This window comes from Aquila chrysaetos, chromosome 26 (genome assembly GCF_900496995.4).
Source record: "Aquila chrysaetos chrysaetos chromosome 26, bAquChr1.4, whole genome shotgun sequence".
Taxonomy (NCBI): domain Eukaryota; kingdom Metazoa; phylum Chordata; class Aves; order Accipitriformes; family Accipitridae; genus Aquila; species Aquila chrysaetos.
Genome location: NC_044029.1, coordinates 13,861,900 through 13,885,005, shown reverse-complemented (window position 1 = coordinate 13,885,005; position 23,106 = coordinate 13,861,900). Strand labels below are relative to the sequence as shown.

At 38.7% G+C, this 23,106-nt stretch overlaps 1 protein-coding gene across 3 annotated transcripts in view; it reads left to right on the top strand.

Moving 5' to 3' along the window:
* TRHDE (thyrotropin releasing hormone degrading enzyme) overlaps positions 1-23,106 on the top strand; it is a 222,979-nt gene that overhangs the window by 82,288 nt on the left and 117,585 nt on the right. For 2 of the 3 annotated variants that reach the window (XR_003921685.2, XM_030003019.2), the window contains 3 exons: positions 3,213-3,367; positions 9,865-9,978; positions 22,875-23,012. Coding sequence is in view for 2 of the 3 variants with exons in the window: in XM_030003019.2 (XP_029858879.1) it covers positions 3,213-3,367; positions 9,865-9,978; positions 22,875-23,012 (407 nt within the window). In the remaining variant the exon portion in view is untranslated. The remainder of the gene's footprint in view (positions 1-3,212; positions 3,368-9,864; positions 9,979-22,874; positions 23,013-23,106) is intronic. The other variant, XM_030003020.2, reaches the window with a different exon arrangement.

Genomic DNA, 23,106 nt, shown 5'->3' with positions numbered 1-23,106 from the left:
ACAAGTGCTTTACAAAGAATTTAATTAAACAGTGTGCACAGTAACTGGATGCAGCATGCACACAAGCTGTTATATATTCAGTAGTTCACATTTTGCAGTTAGGGCAGAACACTTTTGAGCAGTAATATGTGTGAATGATATTTCTATCAAAACGTGCATCATCACCCCTCCTTTTGTACCTTGCCCCTTAAAAATTACACTAAAACCTCAACAGATGTCACCTCCAGGAGCACAGGATACCTTCCTCAGTGCTCTAATGGTGTGATAAACAGAGGGAAACACAAATTCTCATGTTGAGACTTGAACATCAAATGTTATTCCTCTGAATTCAAATGTTTATGACTCCTCAGAGAAGGATATAGATTATTGTGTCTTTTACCACAAAACTAGGCCTGTTTGGAATTTTATTTAAAGGTAATAGAAATTTGTGGAGCAATCAAGACCGACCACTGAAGAATTTCATTTCTAAATTAACACTGAGACTTGGACATTCAGAGTTTAGGCATGGACGATGAGAAGCAAAAGATTTCTCATTTTGTGATAAGAAGTATGTTCAGAGTCCATTCTTCAGTCTGGGGATTACGAAAGTCTCTTCTTTGGCATTAAAGTGCGGTGCATCCGACCCTGCACTTGGAAAAGGTAGGAGTGTGTTCGTACATTGTGGTACGCTTCTTAATTCATTCAGCATTATTGGTATGCTCACGTCACCTGCAAGGATTAGCATTCTGGAAACCAGCAGGGTTATCTGTTGCGTTTTGGTTTGTCTGTTCAGCAAAGCCCTTTAAGTGTTAGCCGATGCATGAGAGGAGTTTCCAGGCTCGCAGAGCAACGGGGCTGTCTTGGATGAAAGTGATTTAGAGTATCCCTCTGCGGTTGTCTACCTGCAAGGCAGTTAGCCGTCCATCAGATTGGAAGGTTTTATTGGTATGTCAGTGCTATAAAGTATCGGTCTAAACCAGCAGACCAATACCGATGACACAATAGTGACAGGCAGTCTATAATTAGCCGGCAAAGGTGTTTAGTATGAGATCTCACCCTAGTTTCCCAGTTCCACAGAGTTATTCCAGTTTATTACTGGTTGACACTGACAAAATCTGTCCATTATGACTGGCAAGAAAGACCAAAAACTACAAATGAACCTGAAGGAGAGAAAGGAAACAAAAGGATCAGTTAAAAGTAGGGAACTGGTTTTACTTTTGTGCTAGTTCTGTTTTGGTGTCACTTTGCTTATTTGAGGGGAATTGAAACTTAATGGGTGTAAATAAGAACAGAGACTCTCTGTATGCTTCTTCTGAAGATGCCTTTTGGAGGAAAGTTTAATTGCTGTAGGAGAAGTTAACAGCTTTCTTTACAGAGCTGAGAATGGGAGAGATCCCTGTTTAATGTTAATGACGATTTGCCATTAACTTCAGTGATTTCACCCAGTAGCCTTTGTGTCCTTTCTTTTCATTCTTATCCCCTCTTTGTATAGCAGACAGGAGTTTTACATTTTGTGTGTAATTTATAACAAATTGCAGTTATTCTAAAAAATTAGTACAGTTCGAGCTTCAACTGAAAAAGAAAAGGAAAGCATGTAATTTTGAATTTAGTCGCATGTCTATTCTTGAACACCGTGTTTTGGATTTTTGCTTTATTTTCTTTAATTAGGCTCTTGTTCTAGCATCTGCCTTTATATAAAATATTTATTCTTTACCATTTGTAGTACATCTCTGTTTGCAATTTGGATATTTTCAGTTTGCTTGTATTTGGAAGTAGCTGCTAGACTCTCTCTGTGCTTCCACTAGAAGGCTGGTATTTTTATGCTTTTTGCAGCAGGCCCTTTTTTGGAGTGCTGGAATATATCCAAGTTTTCCATTCCTGGTATTTCAGTGGCAACTTCCTGTGAATCCTGAAGTAGAGCTCCTGCTGTCAGGTTGTTCTCCAAGCCAATTCCACCACACGTATCAGCAAGCCAAAACAGACAAACTTAGGAGATGCTTCAGTGCTGTGATATAATTGAGAGTATTATTTAGAAGAAGCAGGTCAAAATTTTTCTTCTTCAGGTTAGGAAGTCAGCCCAGAGACCTTTCATCCCACCCAGTGAAGTACCACCTAGATATACTTGTGTTCACTGCGAATGAACTAGCTTTAGAAGTAAGACAGCCAAATGAGAGGAGTGTGGCAGCCAGGCTAATTAATTAAGAAGCCAGGCTAATTAGTTTGCCTGGAGGGAGCACCATGCTGATGTGACAATGTAGCTTCCAAAATTCTGGCTCATTTGTACGCAGGTTGCACTGGGCTTCTTGTAGACATACAAGTTGTTTCTGGGCTCTTTCGGATGTTTTTGCCATGAAGCAGCATTGTATATTGGTTTAATCCCTATGTCAATTTAATGTAATTTTGGATTTGTTTCCAGACTGATAGTCAATTTTAGTTCCTTCTCAGTCTTCTGCAGTAAGATTTTTTTAACACGTGGATAGACATTGTGATATTGTCTTGTTCAACCTCATGCCACTGGGAGAAATTCCCCACCACTTTTTTTTTACCTGATGAAGGACCTTCCTGTCTTCTTCCTAATATTTTGTCACTTACTGAATACAAAACTGAAATAATACTCCTGAAGTTTTGTATGGCACCATTGTTCCAGCCTGTGGGGCTGAGAGGTCGCTGTCAGCAGTCCTGTCCTCAGAGGATGAATGCTAGCAATAACGTACACTCGATGCCTTGTTTGTAAGAACTGGTGAGTCTGACCAGTTTACCGTCTTTCTGGTTGTTAGGAAACAGTATTCCTTCAGTGCTCCCCTTAACGTCAGTCCTTACATGCGGTTTGATGTGTAAGATGTTCATAAAGGAGTCGCTTTAATGAAAAGATGAAAAATACATACAAATTACTACATTGATAGAGTATTGTGAACGTGAGAAGCAGTATCAAGCCCAGAAGTAAATCAACAAGGTATTGTAAATAAGCTGGATTCTGTATAGAAAACTTCAATTAGAAATACTGTGTTACAGCAATAACATGGTAATTATGTGTGAACAGATAGTGGCATAAGATAATAGAGTATCTTATTAATGTTTCCTAAACAACATTACTAGAGAGCTGAAATTCAGTTTTGTTTTTTACATGTATGTTATTTAAAATGCTTTTAGTGATCATTTATGGCCTTACTTACAATAGCTCTTCAGCACAGTAGCTCCTGCAAGGTGTTAACGTTTATTCTTTCTATTTCTAGATCTGTTAGCTGTGCCTAAGCACCCATATGCTGCTATGGAGAACTGGGGACTGAGTGTTTTTGTGGAGCAAAGGATACTGCTAGATCCAAGCATTTCTTCTATATCATACCTACTGGATGTCACCATGGTCATTGTACATGAGCTATGTCATCAGGTATTAAAGGTGTTCAGATATTTGATATTAATGTCAGAAACCATGCATTCCTTTTCAAAACTGAAAATGAATTTGTGTTGTTCACATAGACAGTTGCAACTTTTATTGTAACTGGAGTCCAAACAATACGGAGATCTGTAAGACACATCACTACAATGTAGAAACTGGGAAGGCTCAAAATGGGGATAGAAGAGAAAATTAGTAGCAATGAACAACTTCCCTGTCTTCTGTATGATTATATTCTCTATGTTTGTGTGTGAGCATGCTGTTGGTGTTTAGACTAAACTTGTTGATAACTGTAGAAGACGATTTATTGCAGAACTATAACAGATTCATGCAGAGTTTCATGTTCATGTCAAAAAATGTTTTGGCTGAAATCAATTTGGTAGTCATCTTCTTCCCTCACTGTCCTGGGTTTGGCTGGGATAGAGTTAATTTTCTTCCTAGTAGCTGGTACAGCGTGTTTTGGATTTAGTGTGAGAATAATGTTGATAACACACTGATGTTGTAGTTGTTGCTAAGTAGCGCTTATCCAAAGTTCAGGATTTTTCAGTTTCCCATGCTCTGCCAGCGAGCAGGGGCACAAGAAGCTGGGAGGGAGCACGGCCAGGAGAGCTGACCCAAACCGGCCAAAGGGATAGTCCACACCATGTGACGTCGTGCCCAGTATATAAACTGGGGGGAGTTGGCCGGGAGGGGCCGATCACTGCTCGGGCATCGGTCAGCGGGTGGTGAGCAATTGCATTGTGCACCACTTGTCTTTTCTTGGGTCTAATTTCTCTCTTTTTGTTATATTCCTTTTCATTACAATTATTGTTATTTTATTATTATTATTATTATCATCTTATTCTATTTTAGTTATTAAACTGTTCTTAACCCATGAGTTTTACTTTTTTTCCCCACTTCTCCTCCCCATGCCACTGGGAGGAGGAGGAGTGAGCGAGCAGTTGAGTGGGGCTTAGTTGCTGGCTGGGGTTAAACCACGACAGTCACATATACACATACTTCCATTTTCCTTTTCTTTCCATATTTTTTTTAATTTAGTGTTGACCCTCTGTTCACTAATGGTGGATAATTGAGTCTTTATGTGTACAGAAACTTTTGTATCAATAAGAAAACTTCGTAATAAACCCATATTACAATTTATTTTACATTTCTTCCATCTTCTTATCTCAAACTAAACACATTATGAGTGTTTAGTAATATTGAGTTGAATGCAAATGTTACTGAAGAAATTTGCTACAGGGGCAGGAAACCCTTTCTTGCACTCATAAGAGGCATAATCATAGCCTTCAGGATAAAATGAATGAAATCCTACTGTGTAATCAGCATGGCTTACATCTGTGACTTTACACAGTATTCTTTAAAAGGCAATGCAATTTCTTAACACTTTCTGCAAATAAAAAGTACCATATAAAAGGGAGCCTTTGTAATGGAGTTCTGGTAGATGAACTTGAAAATAATAATGTTTGGTTCATATTCATGTTTTACATTAAATCTGTCGATTAATATGAAGTCCTCAACTACAACACGAAATTTTTATTGAAAGTTATTGCTGGTTTGTTCTCAATATGATCATCTGATTTTGTTATATGCTCTTTATTGTGCAGTACAATAGAGTAGCACACTGTTCAGCTAGAAAAATTACAGTGCCTTAGGAATCAGGTGTGGAAAACACATATTAGGTCATCAAATCCCGGCTCCTGTTAGTATTAGATTCTTGTGTGTGGTGCGTTTTGTAGTGCCGGGTTCAGCGCTCCTGATTACAGGGTTATGCCGCTTCCCTTAAAACCTTTTGATTAAATCTGATGGTCAATAACTTTTTCCTAGTGTTCCGCTTAAGTCTCCCTTTTTCTGAAGTCACTCCATTACTTCCAGTTATTCTTTGCACCTCTTTAATAATTTCCTCTGCTTCCAAAGCAATTTATTCTTCAGATGTGGGCAATTATCACATCTGTAACTTGCCAGGTTTGTTTATTTGATTCTCATTGAAACCGAAGCCTTTTTACGTTGTTCTGGGAATATCAGAGGATCATGAAATGGGTGAGAACTGTATTTGAGTTTATTTTAGGGTAGCAGTGCGGTCATAGAGTGCTTTTAAGTGACCTTAAAATTGCAAATGAGAAGGTTTACCTGGTGTCTGTGTTGATATTGCTTCCAGTGCTGTTCTCTTAATTAAAAGTATCTTCCTCCATTCATGTTTCTGCTGTTTCTGTTTTAGTACCATGCCGATCAGGTCCTTGCTCAGCTGCTTCACTGGATAACTAGGCAAGATAGAAAATAATGAGGTGGAAGAAATATTATTTCTACTTTTTAGATGCAGAATTGAGTCACAGAGAATACGGATTGTTCATCTGCAAATAAAGTTTAAAGGGAGAAACCCTCCAAAAATACAAGCCACAAAACACTGTCTAGGACCTCCATCCTCCAGTATTGTCTTCATTTAGCCAGTTTTTTCTACTTTTATCTTACCATACTCAGAAGCCCCTCAAGGAAACTTTAGCTGTGGATAGCATAGAGCAGGAACTGTAAACAATACTAGCTTAGCTGAAAAGGTATTGAACTGAGACCAGGGTGGGTCCAGGATCTCTTGCCTCTGCTATTTAATTGTTAATTATTCACTGCATTTTTCATCCTCTTTTGCTGTGCATCATCTCATCTGTGAACTTGGGGTGGCACTTGAGTATTTCTCCCCTTCAGTCATTTTTACACATAGAATAACAGGGATTAACCAAAATCACTTCTGGCACAGCCAAAAGTGGAATCCACATCTCCAGTTTTACTTTTTATTTATTGATTTTCTTTTAAAATTTCAGGTAAGAGGAAAGGGAACTATCCTAAAATATGTTTTCCTAAAGTACATATTTTTCTTTTTTTTTTTTTGAAGAATTGTATCATTGTCCTGTTTCCCCAGATTTTAATCCTTTGACTTCAAGACTTACAGAACATATCTGAGCGTGTAGCAAACTAACCTGTATGAGACCCTTGTTACTTATAGTAACATAGCAATTGCTTTGCTAATGTTGTTCCCAAGATTAGAAAACTCAGACGAATATTAAGAATTGGGATTGTCACCTTTAGATATGACTGTTTAAAATTGGAATTCCCAAACCTGCTGGGTATTAATGCTTGAGCACGGTGTTCGGGACAGATAGAAAATGAGAGACGGGATTGCATAAGGACAAAGAAATTCTGTGGTTGTTAAAATACAAGTAAAAAGTGTGCAAGAAAGAATTTTACACCCAGTTTCTTCACAGGTGACTTTGTAATGCTTGACCAGGTATTTACTTTAGGTACATGTTTTAAGAGGGACATATTAAAGTTACATAGGTAGTTTTAGTTTAGTCATTTTGTAGGTTGCTAGTGCTTGATATTTCAGCTTGAGTGTTCTTTTAGAACATTTTATGTATTTAATTAAAAAAAGAAATAATTGGAAGAAGGAGTGTTTCAGCATCAAAGCTTCTCCTCCAAACCCCAAAACACAAATGAGATATTGGTCACAACACACATATTTCTAGCAGCTTAAGTTGATAGCTTGAAATAACTACCATAATTTATTAAAATAATTCTATTAAGGTAGTAATCAGTTTTATTTGCGTATCACAGATCAATCCCACCTACAGCCTTTGAAGAAAGTGTCATTTGAATTTATGCACCATGATTTTTTGTGATAGTTTTCCCACATGAGCACAAAACTTGGTGTGACAGATTGAGTTAAAAAGGCATGAAAGCAGAAGGAAAATTAAAAATTTCTCAATCAATTTTTTTTTAATAATCTGTAAAGAAAGCATATAGGAAAGAGTGTCCTTTCAGTGTGTCAGTAAAATAAGTGCCTTCTGCATGTCAGGCTGAACATCATACCTGAGGGAGATGAGAAATTTATGTAATCAATTTATCTGAATTCATTTTTCTTTTCCAAGATTGAGGCAAATAGTGTCTATAGTCAAATACACAAATAAATAAATAAACAATTACTTAAATAAATGAAGTGCTTTACTTAATGTTTTCTTTTCAGACATGTAACACCTAGGAAGATAATAACACCTTTCTGCTGGAAAATTTGGCTTCATTAATTGCAGTCTCTGGGACTGCTCTGTCTCTGACATTGATAACTGTCTCTGATACTATTCAAGACTAGTTAAGCAAATTCCCTACATTTTCATATTGGTATCACATGCTGTTTTAATGCCTGTAAAACACTTTTTCCTTTAGGTGGATAATTAAATGAATACTTTTAATTGTATCATTAATAAATAAACCCAGAAAACTCACAAAGGAGTATAAGAAATTATCTTTTATGACATCATAAATTAATGTTATTCTTTTGAGTTACAAGAGGATGTATTATGAACTTTACAACCTTTATTTTTTAAAATCTCTCTCTGAATAGTCATAGCATACCATGACTGGTGCTGGTTTCGTATTTGTTCAGCAGTCCTCTTGTAATTCAAGATATAAAATCTGTGCTATTGTGTTTAGTCTGTTTGTCATTAGAAATCATTTAATAGACCTATTCTAGTACAAATATAACTTTCACACTCCTCTGGTGGTATGCTACTCTAACATTTCAAATTGTGAAAAGTGCATTATCTATATGAAAGCATTTCCAGTGTTTCTTTGTCTTTTCAGTTAAATGTTCTTAAGATCAGGATTTATCTCTATTGGTCCTGTAGAGAGTTAATTTATTGATAGCCTTCAGCTAGATTATGATCACTGAGTTTAGTTTCACTTGGTGTGTGAATATGACTTTTGTCAACCTCATCTTTTCTTCCTAAATTTTTAAGTTGGTTGTCAGTGAGATTCATTGTCACGTTTTACTTCATTTTTTCGTTCAAAACCTATTTACTGAACATTGTGTGGCAATCTGGTAATCTCAGTTTCTGTAGTCTGTTCTTTGGAGCCTCTGTGTTCACTTCACTACGGATCCTTGTTGCAGCATTGATCCTTCCTTGGCACTATTCTCCCTCCACAAAGACATGCACAGAAGCGAGACCTTTCATTCACGTCCCAGACAAAGCCTTCAAGTAAGCCAACCGTCATGAAAGCAAACCGCTTACTGCCCAACTCCGCTTTCATTCGTTCCTCACTCTCATTACGGTGTCAGCAGCAGCTCCTCTGCTCTGATGTGAGTCTCTCCCCCTGGAATACTTACTTGCTGCTCACTTTTGGTGTATTTTCAGAGCTTATGACTCCATAAAAACTCAAAATTATCTCTGTTGGTTATGAATTAATCTCATTTCTAATCACATTAAACAAAAAACTGTCAGAGAATTTTACTGAAAGAAAGTTTTGGTATTTGTTTGGCAAAAAAGATGGTACAGAGGGTATGAAACATGTTTTCATAATAGAGTATGTGTTTCTGCTCTTACCACTGGTGTTATGATGATCCAGGTTGCACAGGGCCATTACAGTCATTTAAACAGGGTCATCCATCAGCAGAAGAATTGATGGTGCCTGATTTCCTTGGAATATTTGTCCTCATTCCTCTTCCAATGATCATCCCAGCTCTGTCTAAAATGCCCGACGCCCACGTGTCCTGTACCGCGACAGCTTTGTGGCTGTTGACAGCTGCTGAGCAGAGTATCTAATGTCCGCGTTCTTGCCTTGCCTTCGGTTTAGGTCCTTCTCTTTTCAGCTGCTGATCTTCATGTACTTTTTTAGGAGTTTAATTAGCTTTGAGATCTCTGTCCTTCTTTCTAAATTAGATTGAAGTCAGTGGGGAAATTCAAGAGCGACCTGGGGTGAACGAGAAAGGCAGTCAGCTCGGGTAGGGTTCCTTTGGATAAACACGGGTGGTCCGTGCCAGTGTAGATACCCTCTGCCTCCGGTTGCTGTTCGGGAAGGCTGCAGATCTCCTGTAAGTCCTGTATGAAATTTCCTAGGCCTGTGTGGGTATGTCGGATACCCTGGGATGCTTTTTAAGTAGCATCAACTACCTGTTTTTGGGCATTTGAGTCCTACCTGCAGAGAGATGGCATGATTGTATAAAACTGCTTTCCTTAGGAAACCGGCCAATGAACAGCACATCAGTAGTGTTGTAAATCTTAGTGGGCAGGCATCGTGGGGAAAGAAATGCTAAAATTTAGGTCTGGGGTATGGAGATTGAGTTCCCAGTTTTTCAAGTTTTGCACTATAAATAGTGATGTTTCCAGGTAATGTATCAGATTATTTGAGTTAGAAGCCTTTTCTGTCCACTGTGTATGTTAGTCCCTTAAACCTAGGGGAGCATCTACTCTAGATAACTAAAATAGACACTGCGAATACTCTCCTCAACTCTTCTTTTCCCCGGCTTGTACTTTTCTAATGTTTTGCTTCAGTAACTTGTGCATCCTGTAAAGGCTTAATTCATTAGTACATAAAAAAAACAGTTAATGAGTTTCAGTGGGTGGTATATACACCACTGTTTTTATTAAAACTTGTGAAGAATGTGTTCTGTATAAATGAGATGTATACAGACATGGTTTCCTAAAGGCTGTTTATTTGAACTTCCTTTGCAGTGGTTTGGTGACCTTGTGACTCCAGTTTGGTGGGAGGATGTGTGGTTGAAAGAAGGTTTTGCTCACTATTTTGAATTTGTCGGGACAGACTACCTCTACCCAGGGTGGAACATGGTAAGTCATTTTTATTTTGTTAATTTGGAGACTCCACAGAAAAGTTGCTCTGCTGTTATACTACTGCTTTTGTTATAGACAGGGACTGCTGAAAAATAGCAAATGATGCATGCAAGTATCAGATGTCCAATGAAGCAAAATCACTAGGTGTGAAATAATTTGACGGCATTCCAAAAGTGTAATCTGCAATTTATTACAAAAGAAATAAGGTTGTGTCTATCATAACCCAACATTAAAATAACTACTGTCTCTCTGCTCAGAAACATTTTGGATTAAAGAAGTTATGATTTAACATGGACCATTTTTGAAAATATTCAGAATATTGAATTTTATCCACAAACCTGATATAAATGGGAAAGAAATGTTTGGCTAAAACATGCTGTAAAACTGACCATATTTTTTCTTAGAGTATTCTGTTCTCTCTCTAAGTTTACTCTTTTTATCTTCCTGCTACTATTTGGCCACCTAGCGCTACATACAAAGTTAACATGGGATAAATGAATTGACAATCTGGGTTTCAGTATGTTTTCCAGCTGTACACAGTTGAACATACTTTGTCAACTGGTGTGCAAATATGGAGCTCTCTGAGGGCAAAGTGGGAAGGGACATTCTTTTGGAGTCCTGTTATATCGTATCATACCTGCTCAGGTCCCAGTTTATATCGACCACTGCAGTCTAGAAATACTGTCCTTCTAAGAAAAATAAGAGATATAAGACCTCAGGAGAAGGAAGTGGTGTGTGAGAACATATTGAAGGTTGCTATATAGATTTTATCGTCCTTTGGAGAAATTTTTCTGTTTGCTATCCTTTTGTGTTTACATAGGTTTAATTATGTGGCAAAATATTTGTTATTAATACAGGTTGCCTAATAGAGTTTTGTTGTAGCTTGAATGTTGTGCTTAAACACTTGCACACTAACTTCTGAAAATTTTTTTCCCATTTCTCAGGGATTTATTGAATATTCTTATCCCAGTAACTTTTGTGTGGCATGAAATGTAGATGCTATAGTTTTGAGTTAAAGCTCATTTTTTAAAATAGTTGTATTTAGGTATGCATCTTGTGAAGTTTGAATTATCTGTAGTATTTTAATTTTTTCTTTAGGGTGTCAATTGTGGTTTATAATTGCATTATGAAAAGGAAAATAAATCTTTATCTGATGTGACATCTGCCTTGCATAGGTAGGCTTGTTGGGTTTACGTAGCTTTGGTTTTATTAAAACTCATTCTCTTCATCTTTATGAAAAACACATCCTGAATTACAATGTAATCATTCTAATTATGAATGCAATGAAATCTGGCAGGCCTTTATGATTTCAGCATAGTGAAATGTCATAGATGACAACGTTTATACACTGAATTTTATCTTCAAATCATCAGTCATTTGTTCTTCACATAACCAGTTTAACAAATCGAGAATAACTTTGCTTTAGAAGTCATTTAGAATATAGAATATTTGCTTGAGGTTTCTCTGTAATGAATATAATGTTCATTGTTATGCAAACGACATGCCCATCACGTGAAACCCTGGTGTCTTAACAGAATACAGGCAAAACAGTTGGGTTGAACAAGGTATGACCATTAAACTCGGAAATCAGACACATGCTGCGTAAATTAGAATTAACTATAGTAGTATTGCTGTGCCTGAAAAAATATTCATCTGTCAAGTTTTTCCTTAAATTAAGAAGGTAGACATGAAGTTTTCATAGGGCTTTGGATATCATTGGCCTTTGATATAAAAATAACCATACTGTCATATTTAAATAATTAGAGAATTGGTGGCAAGATGGAACACTTAATGAGTTAAACATTTAAACATGCTGCATTGAATTAGCAATTGAATCAACACTGTGATGTTTCAGCCTTATTACAGACATTGTGGGAAGAGGAAGCAAAAGGTACAGTTGCTGGAATTTGGCTTGCTGGATATTTTTATTATTGGTATAAACTGCATTTGCTGTTTAGAACATACTGACATTTGTAAACTTGAAAAAATAAGAGGTGAGCATTTATAAAAAGAAAAACTGTTCCAAACAACTTATGTTTTTTCAAAAGTGAAGGATACAGTACAAGCTTCATGAATCAGGTGCAAAAACAAGTACTACAAACCTTTTTTTCTGTAATAATGGTTAAACAGAGCAACATTCCAGCATTCTGGGTGGTGTTTTGTCAGCAGTAATTCGTACCTGTGAAATAAAAATAAAAGATGTTATGGTGTATGATACCACAGCTCTTTGCATCAGGAAAACAAAGAGTAATATGCCAAAATCCTCTTTCTTTCTAAAGAATTGGGAAAGTTAGGCAGTTAACTTCTTTCTCTTGTAGTTCTGAAATGTTACCCTTGAAAGTTTGCTCAAGAAGCCCATGGACTAAAATGTCAAATTCAGCTTATTTTCAGCTCATTAAAGACTTTTTGTCACATTTTTGTTTGAGTAAGTGTAGAAGCAAAAGACTGGTGGTCAATTCCAGAAAAAGGACTTTTTTCTGGAAATGCAACTAGGGCAGTATGGATACATCTGAATTAAATGGATCTGTCCACAGCTTCCTACCTAACTTGTTGGATGCTTGTAGTCTACAGGCACATAACGCTTTCACCATTAAAGTTCTGTAAGCCCCTAAAGTTTTACTACTTGTTTGAAGATGAGTCTCTTTTAGTAGAGCTGAGCATTTTTCAGTGTCCATCTTATTTGGCATTCAGAGTCTTGGTATGGCTGAACCTGAGACTATTTAGGAGAGCTATCCATTACGCATGTTCACACCGTTATAACTTAAACCAACAGCACTGAGTTCTGGACAAAGCAGAGAGCCATGGGTTTTATCCGAAACCTGTTTTCTGGCTTTTCCTTCTTCTCTAGGTTCTTTGGCTTGCTTAAACATTTCTTCTTCCTCTGAGGTTCTTGATTTTATCAGTTTTTCTTCAATTGTTTTATAAGCTCTTCTTTTACCGCAGGAAAGATGGATGGATAACAGTATTGACTGAACTGCCATGGAGCTGTAACGCTTTACTGAGCCTTCCAGCAGGTCTAGAATTTCTTGTCTTGTCCAGAAGGTGTTTGCATACTTCATCAGGCTTGCATAATGAGAAAGGAAACCCAGTCCTTATTAAACCCTTCCCATCCTTATGTCCTGGATCCTCCTATTAAAATTTTGGGTGAAGAACAGAATGAACAGTCATTCTGACGGAGGCGTCCATTATTCGTTGCAGTTAATGTAAGATACATCAGAACTCTCCTGAGGAAGCGGACAAAGTTTTGCTTGTTTTAAAACAGGAAAGTGAGCTTTCTGTGCTGAGATCCTTCATGGTCCGCCATTGGTCATAATAGCCTTTTTAAAATATAAGTTACTTTAAATCAAAGCTAGAACTTCCCATTTCCATCCCTCAGCTAAAAAATAAGTCCCTGCATGTTACCTTTTACTTCTTGAAGTTGAAGCTACCTTTGATTTTGCAGGAAATATGTCCCTACTACACAGTCATTAGACATTCACAATGGAAATGAATTCACCATTCTTCACATTTCAGCCTCTTACCTTGCCTGTCCCCTAAATTAAGTTTTTTGAAATTCTTATTCTGAAATGTCTCAAATTCTTATTCTTAAATCTCATTCTTCAAGGTTTTAGAAGTTTAAACAATTGTTTCTGTGTTGTCAGGATGGTTTTAAAAAGAAAGCTGGCACTGCAAACTGTTTCCCCCAGAGGTCAGAGAATTTCACTTGATTGTGTGTGCTCAGAGTAGTCATCTGCGTGTGAATTCCCTGGCTGTTGCTATTTCAGGACTTGGAAAGAGACGAAGTTTCTGTATTAGAGGCTTACCGTATAACTGGTTGGTTGTCTCTCCATGCCATCAAAAAGCAACAGCAGCTGGATGCGAGTTCTTGGGCTGTAAGATCTTGCGACTCATACGACAAGGTAATCTCACCTCTGTGGAAGGTGCCTCTGCTAGTTTTAGGATCAGAGAAAAGAGAAAATTACAGCAGAAAGCTACATGCTGGTCATTTCCACTTCATAGCCCTGTCTTTTCTCATCTACCCTGCTCACGTTCCTCCTTTCAGAGGCCCATTTGCAACTATATATTCAATCTTTCCTCTCTGCTTGTTTCCGTCATTATCCTGAAGTCCTTTGTATGTGGCTCTGTAGAGGAATTCAGCTGAGGCTTACAGATCCAGGAATTTTACCTCCTTATTCTCTGGTGGAAGGAACCATCATGTTTGTCCTTGAATGTCTCTGGTATTGGGGTAGGTTTTGAGGACTATGACAGCAGGAATTACTGGCATGTAATTTTCCCTTTCATCCATCAAACGAGTGTCAAATACTTTAGTGGTCAGTACCTGGCTTTTTGCTGAGAGAGCATTTCACAGAGCCTTGCTGCCTTCTCCCTTTTCTTTATTATAATAAAGTTAGCTTTGCTGACAACTTTATTGGCTGAGTCAAGGTGTAGTACATCAGTGATATTTTTTAATCCTCTGCCTTCTCTATCCATTGAAGCTCTGGGATAAGATCTCCCACTTTCTTGTGTGCTTACTACTTTTATAATTAAGGATGGTCATACTTGCCAGAAATTTTCTTAGTATTAAACAATTGTGATTAAAGTATTTGGAGTAAAACTTTGTGTTTACATGGAAGGGCGTCTTTCATCTTTCTTAAAAGTGAACTATGCTTCCTTTACATTATTAGGTTCCACAGTCTAGATGATCTGCCGTTACTACAGGTAGCTGCAAATAATAACAGGGTTGCATATCAACATTTCTGTTTTAAAAATACATGCTGCAAGAAATTACCTGTGCCTAAAAAAGTTAATAGAAAACCACTTAACTGAACTTCATTACATTAAGTACTTTGAACATCAAGCAACGTGCTGCCCTAATTCTTGATAAATGATCTTAATTGCCTGTCTTTGTCATTGACTTGATTGAAATAACAAAAGTGAATACGGCCATTAGACACATGCATATCTTTAATGTGCTTTGACTCAGATTGCCTCCTAAAGCATTTGTCTCCATCTGTAAAGTTTTTTTAGGCGTCGTTTGAGTCATAGAAAACCCAGAAAATCATTATGAGTTTTGAAGTAGACTTAAGACATGGGCCTTTTGATTTATTTCATTATTATTTTGGCATTTCAGACCTGAGCTGTAGCCTGCTTGATCCTTCTAACCCAACATAAATATCACGCTGGCTCAGCATTGAGAGAGATTCAGCCTCTCATTTTAAAAAACTACTTTCATCTCTTCTTTTTTGGTTAAAGACTCCCCATGCCGGTATAAAGTAAGCATTTAATTAATACCACATGGAGTGTTTTTTCCCCCAGTAACTGCTCAGCGAAGTCAGTCCTTGTAGGATTTTCTGTTTTAACTCAACTATGGGGGAAGCTTTCAATGTAAAATTAACTAGAATCTCATGTATAATTGACTTTGGCAGGAAAAGAGAGATATGTAAAGGTAAGCTGCAAGATCTTCTGGTTGCTAATTACTAGTCCTTTTAAAGTATACCAGTTTAGAAATCCTTATACTAAATTTAGCTTAAGGAAATAAATTTCCATCTCCACATGCTCTTCCTTAACAGTTTCTTTTTTATGCTCTGGCAAGGTGGATTAATATATGGAATTCTGAACTTTAAGTAGTTAACTCAACATTTAGAGATCAGACATAAATGAATATCAACATTTAGATGAAACATTTATTCAGGAGATTAACTACAGGTTTGGAGAATGTCAGTGTCTCTTCTTTCTTCGTGTCATTATCTGCTCATCTTGAGAGAACAGATAAAATGACATTATGATGAGAGCTTTTGGGTCATGTGAGTTCAAATCTCCCGAGTTCAGGGTTTAGATGAAGCTTTGGTTTCAGAAAGAAACTTCAGTCAACTGGCTGAATTTCACATAATTTTAAATTAGTAACCACTTTGTCTTCAGTAAAAACGAGAAAGAAACTCCATGGCAACTTTTGCCTGAAGGCAAGGACTCACTGCAGGTTAGCCCTACTGAAACAAGACTATGCACTTCATCAGAAAGTATAGTTCATACGGGAAGTTCAATGGCAAAGCTGTAGCTGTATGTTTGAGGGCATCCTTACTGAAAGACTCTGCTTCTCAAGTTTCCTGAATGTGCTGCCACTGTTTATTTTGAAACTGGGGCAGTGTGCAGTTACTTGGAGCACAAGCTGAGAAGTAATTTTTGGTGTGCCTGCAAATCATCTTTGGTTCCTTCAGGCCTTAGCTCACTGAATCTCATCACTTTCAGGTTGAAACAGTCTAGGTATGCAAAATCCATCCAGCAGGTGTGGAGCACCCGGAAAGTATTCTCACTGATGGTAACCTCTGGCAGTTGTTGCTGGAAGTTGACTCAATATACCGACCACATCTCAAAGCCCCTTTTCATTTAACTATTATTTACTGTTTCTTGAATTGAGCTGAATTTCCTCTACAGATTCCCCCTGTGGAGCTTGAATTAGAGGATAAACTTCATACTTTGTTGCCTAATGTTTTAAAATGCTCTGGAGGCAAATGCATGAGGAGACAGTGGACCTGTGTTCATCCATTTGCTTAATAACTATTTCTGTGAAGGCAACTACATACAAAGTAGCAAAACATGATCTTGGATTGTGAAATGGACTTTTTTTTTTTAAGTGCTGGTGGTCAGTATGTGATGTTTCCTTTTCTAATGCTCCCTTTTTTGTACTGCATCCTCCCATTCTGTAGGCCTATATTTGGTGTAATGGATCTGGTGTACAACCAAATCAAAGCTATACCTGAAAAACAGAGTGGTGATAGGAAACAGCAGTTGAAGTAGCTGGTGAAATTGCTTAAAAACTCTAAATCAGCTACCCATCTGCTTGGCAACTTAAGCAGGTGGTCATGAATATCTGGTGTGGCACTTCATTGAAAAGAAAATACATATCCAATTCTCTTTCCTGATATTCAAAGCTATTGGTCTTCCTTAACTATGAACTCCTAGAACATCTACATTGTTTTATAACAAAAATTCTCAGTCAGTGTGAAAATTTCTCAAGCACAGGCACAGAAGTTTTGCAAGAACTTTGACTGCAAATGCAGAAAAGAAGGCTATGAAGGTAGACACAGAACCGTGACATATTCACAGCTGATAAAGGTAGAATGCGTTGCAGGCTTCCTTCAACAAACTATGCACATAATTGAAGCACACATGCAGAGATATAAATTAAAAAAAAAAGCAATCTGTAAGCTGCTCAAGCTATTTACAAAAAATTACTGTTGGGAAGAAAGAAAGAGAAAGAAATGTTGCTTTCATTTGCAAGTACTCGGGAGACTTCCTGTGCTATGACAACTTAGGTTTTATAGGCATGTAGACAAAAGAACTTGATTTTGGCCCCCAGTAGATCTTTTCTGGCCTTAAGGTATTTTATTGAACCATCTTCATAGATGATATTCCTCTGTAGTTTGTTAAGCTTCACCCTGAAATATATTGTATTAGAACTGAACTGCTGGTAGTGTATATGCTGGTGTTCTTTGATTGCTTTCAAAATTTGCCCCTATTTCTTTTTCCCTAGGGTGCACTTTCCCTATAAACCCAAGTATTGTGTCTTGCAAATGCTTGTTTTGTCAGGCGTGAGAGATCACTTCTCTCCTTTGTATTCCTGATGGCTAGTAAAGCTCTATATTTTGGAGAAGATATTTCCAGCAAATTTGTTAGGAAAATCACTTGCAGATTTGCACACCAATATTACGCTTTATACATGTAGATTTCTCAGTCCATAAACGGTTTGAATGGCTGTCCCAGAACAAAGGCAATGCCTTTAATATTGAGGCCTTTGATCTTTTCTGTGTACTAATTATCAGTTTTGGCTTTCGTTGTGCTATTCCTTTTGTTCCACTGTTGGATGTTTTCCATTTTTTTCATTTTAATTCTTTTCCCTGGTATTTCATATTAATTTTTAGTAATTATTTTTATGTGACTAACTTTAAGTATTACATTATTGTCATGCTAACTTGTACTCTTACATTATGCCTCTGTATGATATTGTAAAATCACCAGCAGCAACCCCGTTCCATTACATCATTGTTATCCTGTTATGCACAACAAATTTTTAATGGCTCTTGAAGGTGTAGTCTTTTCTGCCAAAAAATGTTACTTCACAATTGCTTTCTTTCCAGTTATAGGTTTACTGGTTGAATGGTGGGCATCCTGTTGGGGATTAATACACAAAGAGTGACCACTACCTTTCCATAAACCTTCCTCCTTAGAACAAGGTGAAAATAAACCAGAACTAGAAAGCTTTCTTGTGGTTAGCCAGTTTCTTACTCCTGATTCTTTTTGCAGTGGAATGATTTACACTACATATCCACATTTAAACATCTCCAGATTATTTCCATAATGTGGAAGAATTGCTACAGGTGGAAAGTTTCTGACCCTGTTACCCGTTGCATTTGTGCTGCTTTTACCCAAAGCAGTGAAATTTGAATTTTCACAATGACTAAATGGTGGCTAAGGAGGGGAGAGCACAGAGAAGGGATAAGTCTTTCAGGACAACCTTGTACCAAACAGAGAAGGTCTTATGGGCGAGGATTAAAAGAAGTCATTCCTATGAAGAGACAAATAGTTGAATCTAGTGACCACAGATGTTTGGGAAATAGTCTGAAAATATAAATCTTTGAAAGGCATGTTTGCCTGGTAACAGCACTTCAGTCCCTGCACCTGGAAGCATTCTCAAGAGTAAGAGAGGGAAGGTAACCAGAAATAACTGGCATGTCTTTTCTTCTCAGCACAGGTGTGGTCTCCCAGAGTTTCACTATCCGCAGTTCAAGGAAGGCTCTGAGGAGAGGAGATGAAGAGACGCGTCTCCGAGTGGGCAGTAGGAGGATAAGGAGCAGAGGGGCTTCCTGCTTGCCCTTAAAGAAAGGCACAAATTTGAGTGGAAGCACCTCTGTCCTTATTTCAGACTAGGCTTCTGCTGCTGTCATACCAACTCCTTCTCAGAGCCCTGGCCCTGTTAGCTCTGCACAGCATTGTGCTTACCTGCAGCTACAGACCCTTTCCAAGCAAAGCCTCAAGACTCGCCTGAAGCCCTCTTTTCCTTACAGGCAGATCACAGTCTTTGGCTTTGCTCTTGCAGTTGAACTCCCTCAGAGGAGGGTCCTCTTGAACACCATTTTGTCATTGTTTCACGTCTAGCTGCAAACCTGTCACCTGCCGTGTTGACACCTCGCTGGCCTCATTAAACGCATTCCAAGGTTGAATTTCTTTACAATTTCTGTGCTGCTAGGTGTTTCTTTAGTCCTGTAGGTATCATGTTAAAACAGATCAATTCCACTGTACTGCGTAGGGTAAAATAACTAGGGAATAGAAAGCCCCTCCTCCATCAGTATAAGTGGTTTGGTCACATGTGTTGGCCTTTTCCCCTTAATGTGCTGATAGGACTTTAATAGCTGAGGTGGTGTTTCTTCAACATAATTAAGGCAGTTTTAGTTTCTTTCTGCATTTCTGGTTCCTGTTGCCTCTTCAAGCTGCAGGCCCCCTGTCAACCAGCAAACTCCTCCCTCTCGCTCTCTCTATGTCTCCCTGGAGTTCTATTTGAGTCTCCTTTTAGAATCTGCTCTCAGAGGCCTTGTACTAAAGGGTAAAAGTGGGAATGTTTTGGAAATCTTTTTAATTCAATAAATTTAGCTTTAGAGGTCAAAAGCCTTCTTAATTCTCACTATGCAGGTTTACATGTTTGGAGATGTACTGGCTATTCCAGTTGTATCCCAGTGTGACAGTCTGCCATAAATTTCAAGGAAGACTTTTCAGCTATGGTAACTTGAATGAGCGATCATGAATCTAAAATGCTCCTTTTCAGCCCTTCAGGACATAACCAAAGAAACAAACAGAAACCCAAAATGTAGCCTGTCCTTTTCATATCTTTTGTATTCTTCTTATAGCTTCACTTTATGTTTCCTACATGCTGATTGTCTTAATTCTAGGTTCTATATTTGAAGTATTCATTTGTGATTAACAGAGGTCCTTTTAATGAGTTAATTCCAAACAGTAACAATCCACTCCCACAACTGTTTGTCAATTGTGATATCCAAATTTGAATTTGGAGATGGGTCCCTACCTCTGTGTGTTCATACCTCTGGTGGGTTGGCCCTGGCTGGATGCCCCAGGTGCCCACCAAAGCCGGGCAGGGGACAGGGGAGAGAGAATAGAACAAAAGGCTTGTGGGTCAAGATAAGGACAGGGAGAGATCACTCACCAGTTACTGTCATGAGCAAAACAGACCTGACTTGGGGAAATTAATTTAATTTACTACCAGTCAAATCAGAGTCGGATAATAAGAAAGAAAACTGAATCTTAAAACACCTTCCCCCCATCCATCCCTTCTCCCTGGGCTTAACTTTACTCCTGATTTCTCTCCTGCCTCCCCCCAGCAGCGCAGGGGGACAGGGAATGGGGGTTGGGGTCAGTTCATCACCCGTCGTCTCTGCCGCTCCTTCCTCCTCAGGGGGAGGACTCCTCACTCGTCCTCTGCTCCAGCGTGGGGTCCCTCCTGCAGGAGACAGTCCTCCACGAACTTCTCCAGTGTGGGTCCCTCCCCTGGGCTGCAGTCCTTCAGGCACAGCCTGCTCCAGCGTGGGTCCCCCGTGGGGTCCCAAGTCCTGCCAGCAAACCTGCTCCAGCGTGGGCTCCTCTCTCCACAGATCCGCAGGTCCTGCCAGGAGCCTGCTCCAGCGCGGGCTTCCCACGGGGTCCCAGCCTCCTTTGGGCATCCCCCTGCTCCGGCGTGGGGTCCTCCCCGGGCTGCAGGTGGAGATCTGCTCCCCCGTGGACCTCCCTGGGCTGCAGGGGGACAGCCTGCCTCACCATGGTCTTCATCACCACGGGCTGCAGGGGAATCTCTGCTCCGGCGCCTGGAGCATCTCCTCCTCCTTCTGCACTGACCTGGGGGTCTGCAGGGCTGGGGCTCTTACATGTTCTCACAGCTCTCTGCTGCTGTTGTTCCCCCAGCGGTTTTTCTTCCTCCTTCTTAAATATGTTATCAAAGAGGCACTACCACCATCACTGATGGGCTCGGCCTTGGCCAGCGGTGGGTCCGTCTCGGAGCTGGCTGGCATGGGCTCTGTCGGATGTGGGGGAAGCTTCCAGCAGCTTCTCACAGCAGCCACCCCTGTAGCCCCCCCGCCATGAAAACCCAATACGATATCTGTCTGTATTACACATCATACATCTGATGAAACTGGGGCTCCGTTAGTGACTAACAGAGAATATGGCGGAGGTGTAATCGAAGCATCTACAATCCTTTACACCTCAGCAGTTTTCCCCTGAGTAGGACTGTCAAAATAATTGTTTCCCTATACCTTTTTTTTTCTATAAAAATAGGGCAGTTACTAACTGTGTATGCCTGAGAAAATTTGGAAATGAACAATAATACGAAGAAGACGGTACTTTTTCCTTCACAAACTTTACCTCATGCAGCCAGCTGAGAACACTAAGAGTGTGTTGGGTAATTGGCTTTCCTGCATCCCATGTTTTTAATTGCCTGAATATACAATCAGCTCAAGGTACATTTCTTGTGCTCTAATGAATTTTAACATAAAGGTTTATTTCCAGATGGATCAGCACTGGAAGAGCTTTTTGGCTGTCTTATAATTTAAATTAACACATTGATACCAAAACCTTGCCACCCAAGAAATTAAACATAGAATTTATTATGTAATTGTGTGGTTATTTTATCTGTGGGGATCAAGGTGGCTTTTGAAAAAAATGCAGCATTCCCTAGAGTTTCTTTATATTATCGCGCTAGGTTGACATTAATTCAGGAACTGTTGTAATTTAGATAAAATTGAAGATATGTCATTTCGGGTTGAAAAAAAGCTTATTTAAACCTTCCATAATTTTTAATTGACTCTTTGCATTTATTTGTGACTTGAAAAAACAAGTAAATTAAGCTCTTCTTTCCTGACATTCTTTTGGATTAGAGACATCTATATGAATGCAATATGAGGAGCTTTTAAGGCATGTCCTTTCTCAGCTGAAAAAGTCCCATCTAGCTGCACTGTAAAAGCGAGTGCAGCACAGTTCATAGAGTATACATGATCATTTAATTAATGTTGCTGCCAGAGTAAATATGCAGCAGTTTTGACATATGTCTGCAATCCATATTTATAGAAGGTATAGAAACAAATTAGTATGTTGGACGTGTGGGTTTGCACCTGCCTGTGATGTAGCTGTGACTTTGACTTTGTCATGTAACTTTTACATGCCGTTATTGTCCCACTTGTAAAGAGACATAATAATGATTTCCTTCAGGTGGAAGTTACAAAGTTTGCAGAACACGCAAGCTCTTGAGGAGAAAGGATTTCTATACCAGAATTATGAAAGACAATGCAGACATCTGCTGTGACACGGCCGTGGGCTCTGTTCATTGTCCTGTCCCACGTCGACCTGCCATGTGAACTTGGCACTAAGATCCAAGTGACTTAAACCTCATTAAATAAAGCAGTAATAATTGTATTTACCCATCTCTGTCAAAAGTTTTCGTGCCTGTGTATACAATGAGCTCTACTATTTGTAGCATCTATGTATTTTTGTGATTGAAGACTGCCATTTCTCCTCTCTTCCCACTCCTTGTAACCGTGAGTAAATGGTTGTTATCAGAATTGTGGTGTGCACTGACATGTATTTTGATTCACTTAATAGTCTTTAATGTAATTTCAGTCAGCTTTCACTGCAGCAAAAGGTCTGAAGTCAGAGGGATCCCTGGTGCTCGAATTAGTTCCTGTCTATTCTATAAACCTGTTCAAGACTGTAGGAGGTCATAGTGGCTTACATTCAAACCAGAAGGTCTGATTTTAGTCAGCTGTCATACAGAGGCTGCCTCTGATAACTGTGCATCATTTCTGTATTGTTGTAAACGTGTATTTGTCTGCAATATTACTGCATATGCTGTATTTCAGGAAAAGCAGAGATTTCTGACAGATGTCCTACATGAAGTGATGTTGCTGGATGGTTTAGCCAGTTCACATCCAGTATCCCAGGAGGTGCAGCAAGCCACCGACATTGACAGGGTGTTTGACTGGATCGCCTATAAAAAGGTGAGACTAATTAAACTTATCTGTCTCTATATATAGATATGTCAGTAGCCATTAGAAGATCACCTTCCATCTGTAAAACAAATACCATTGTAAA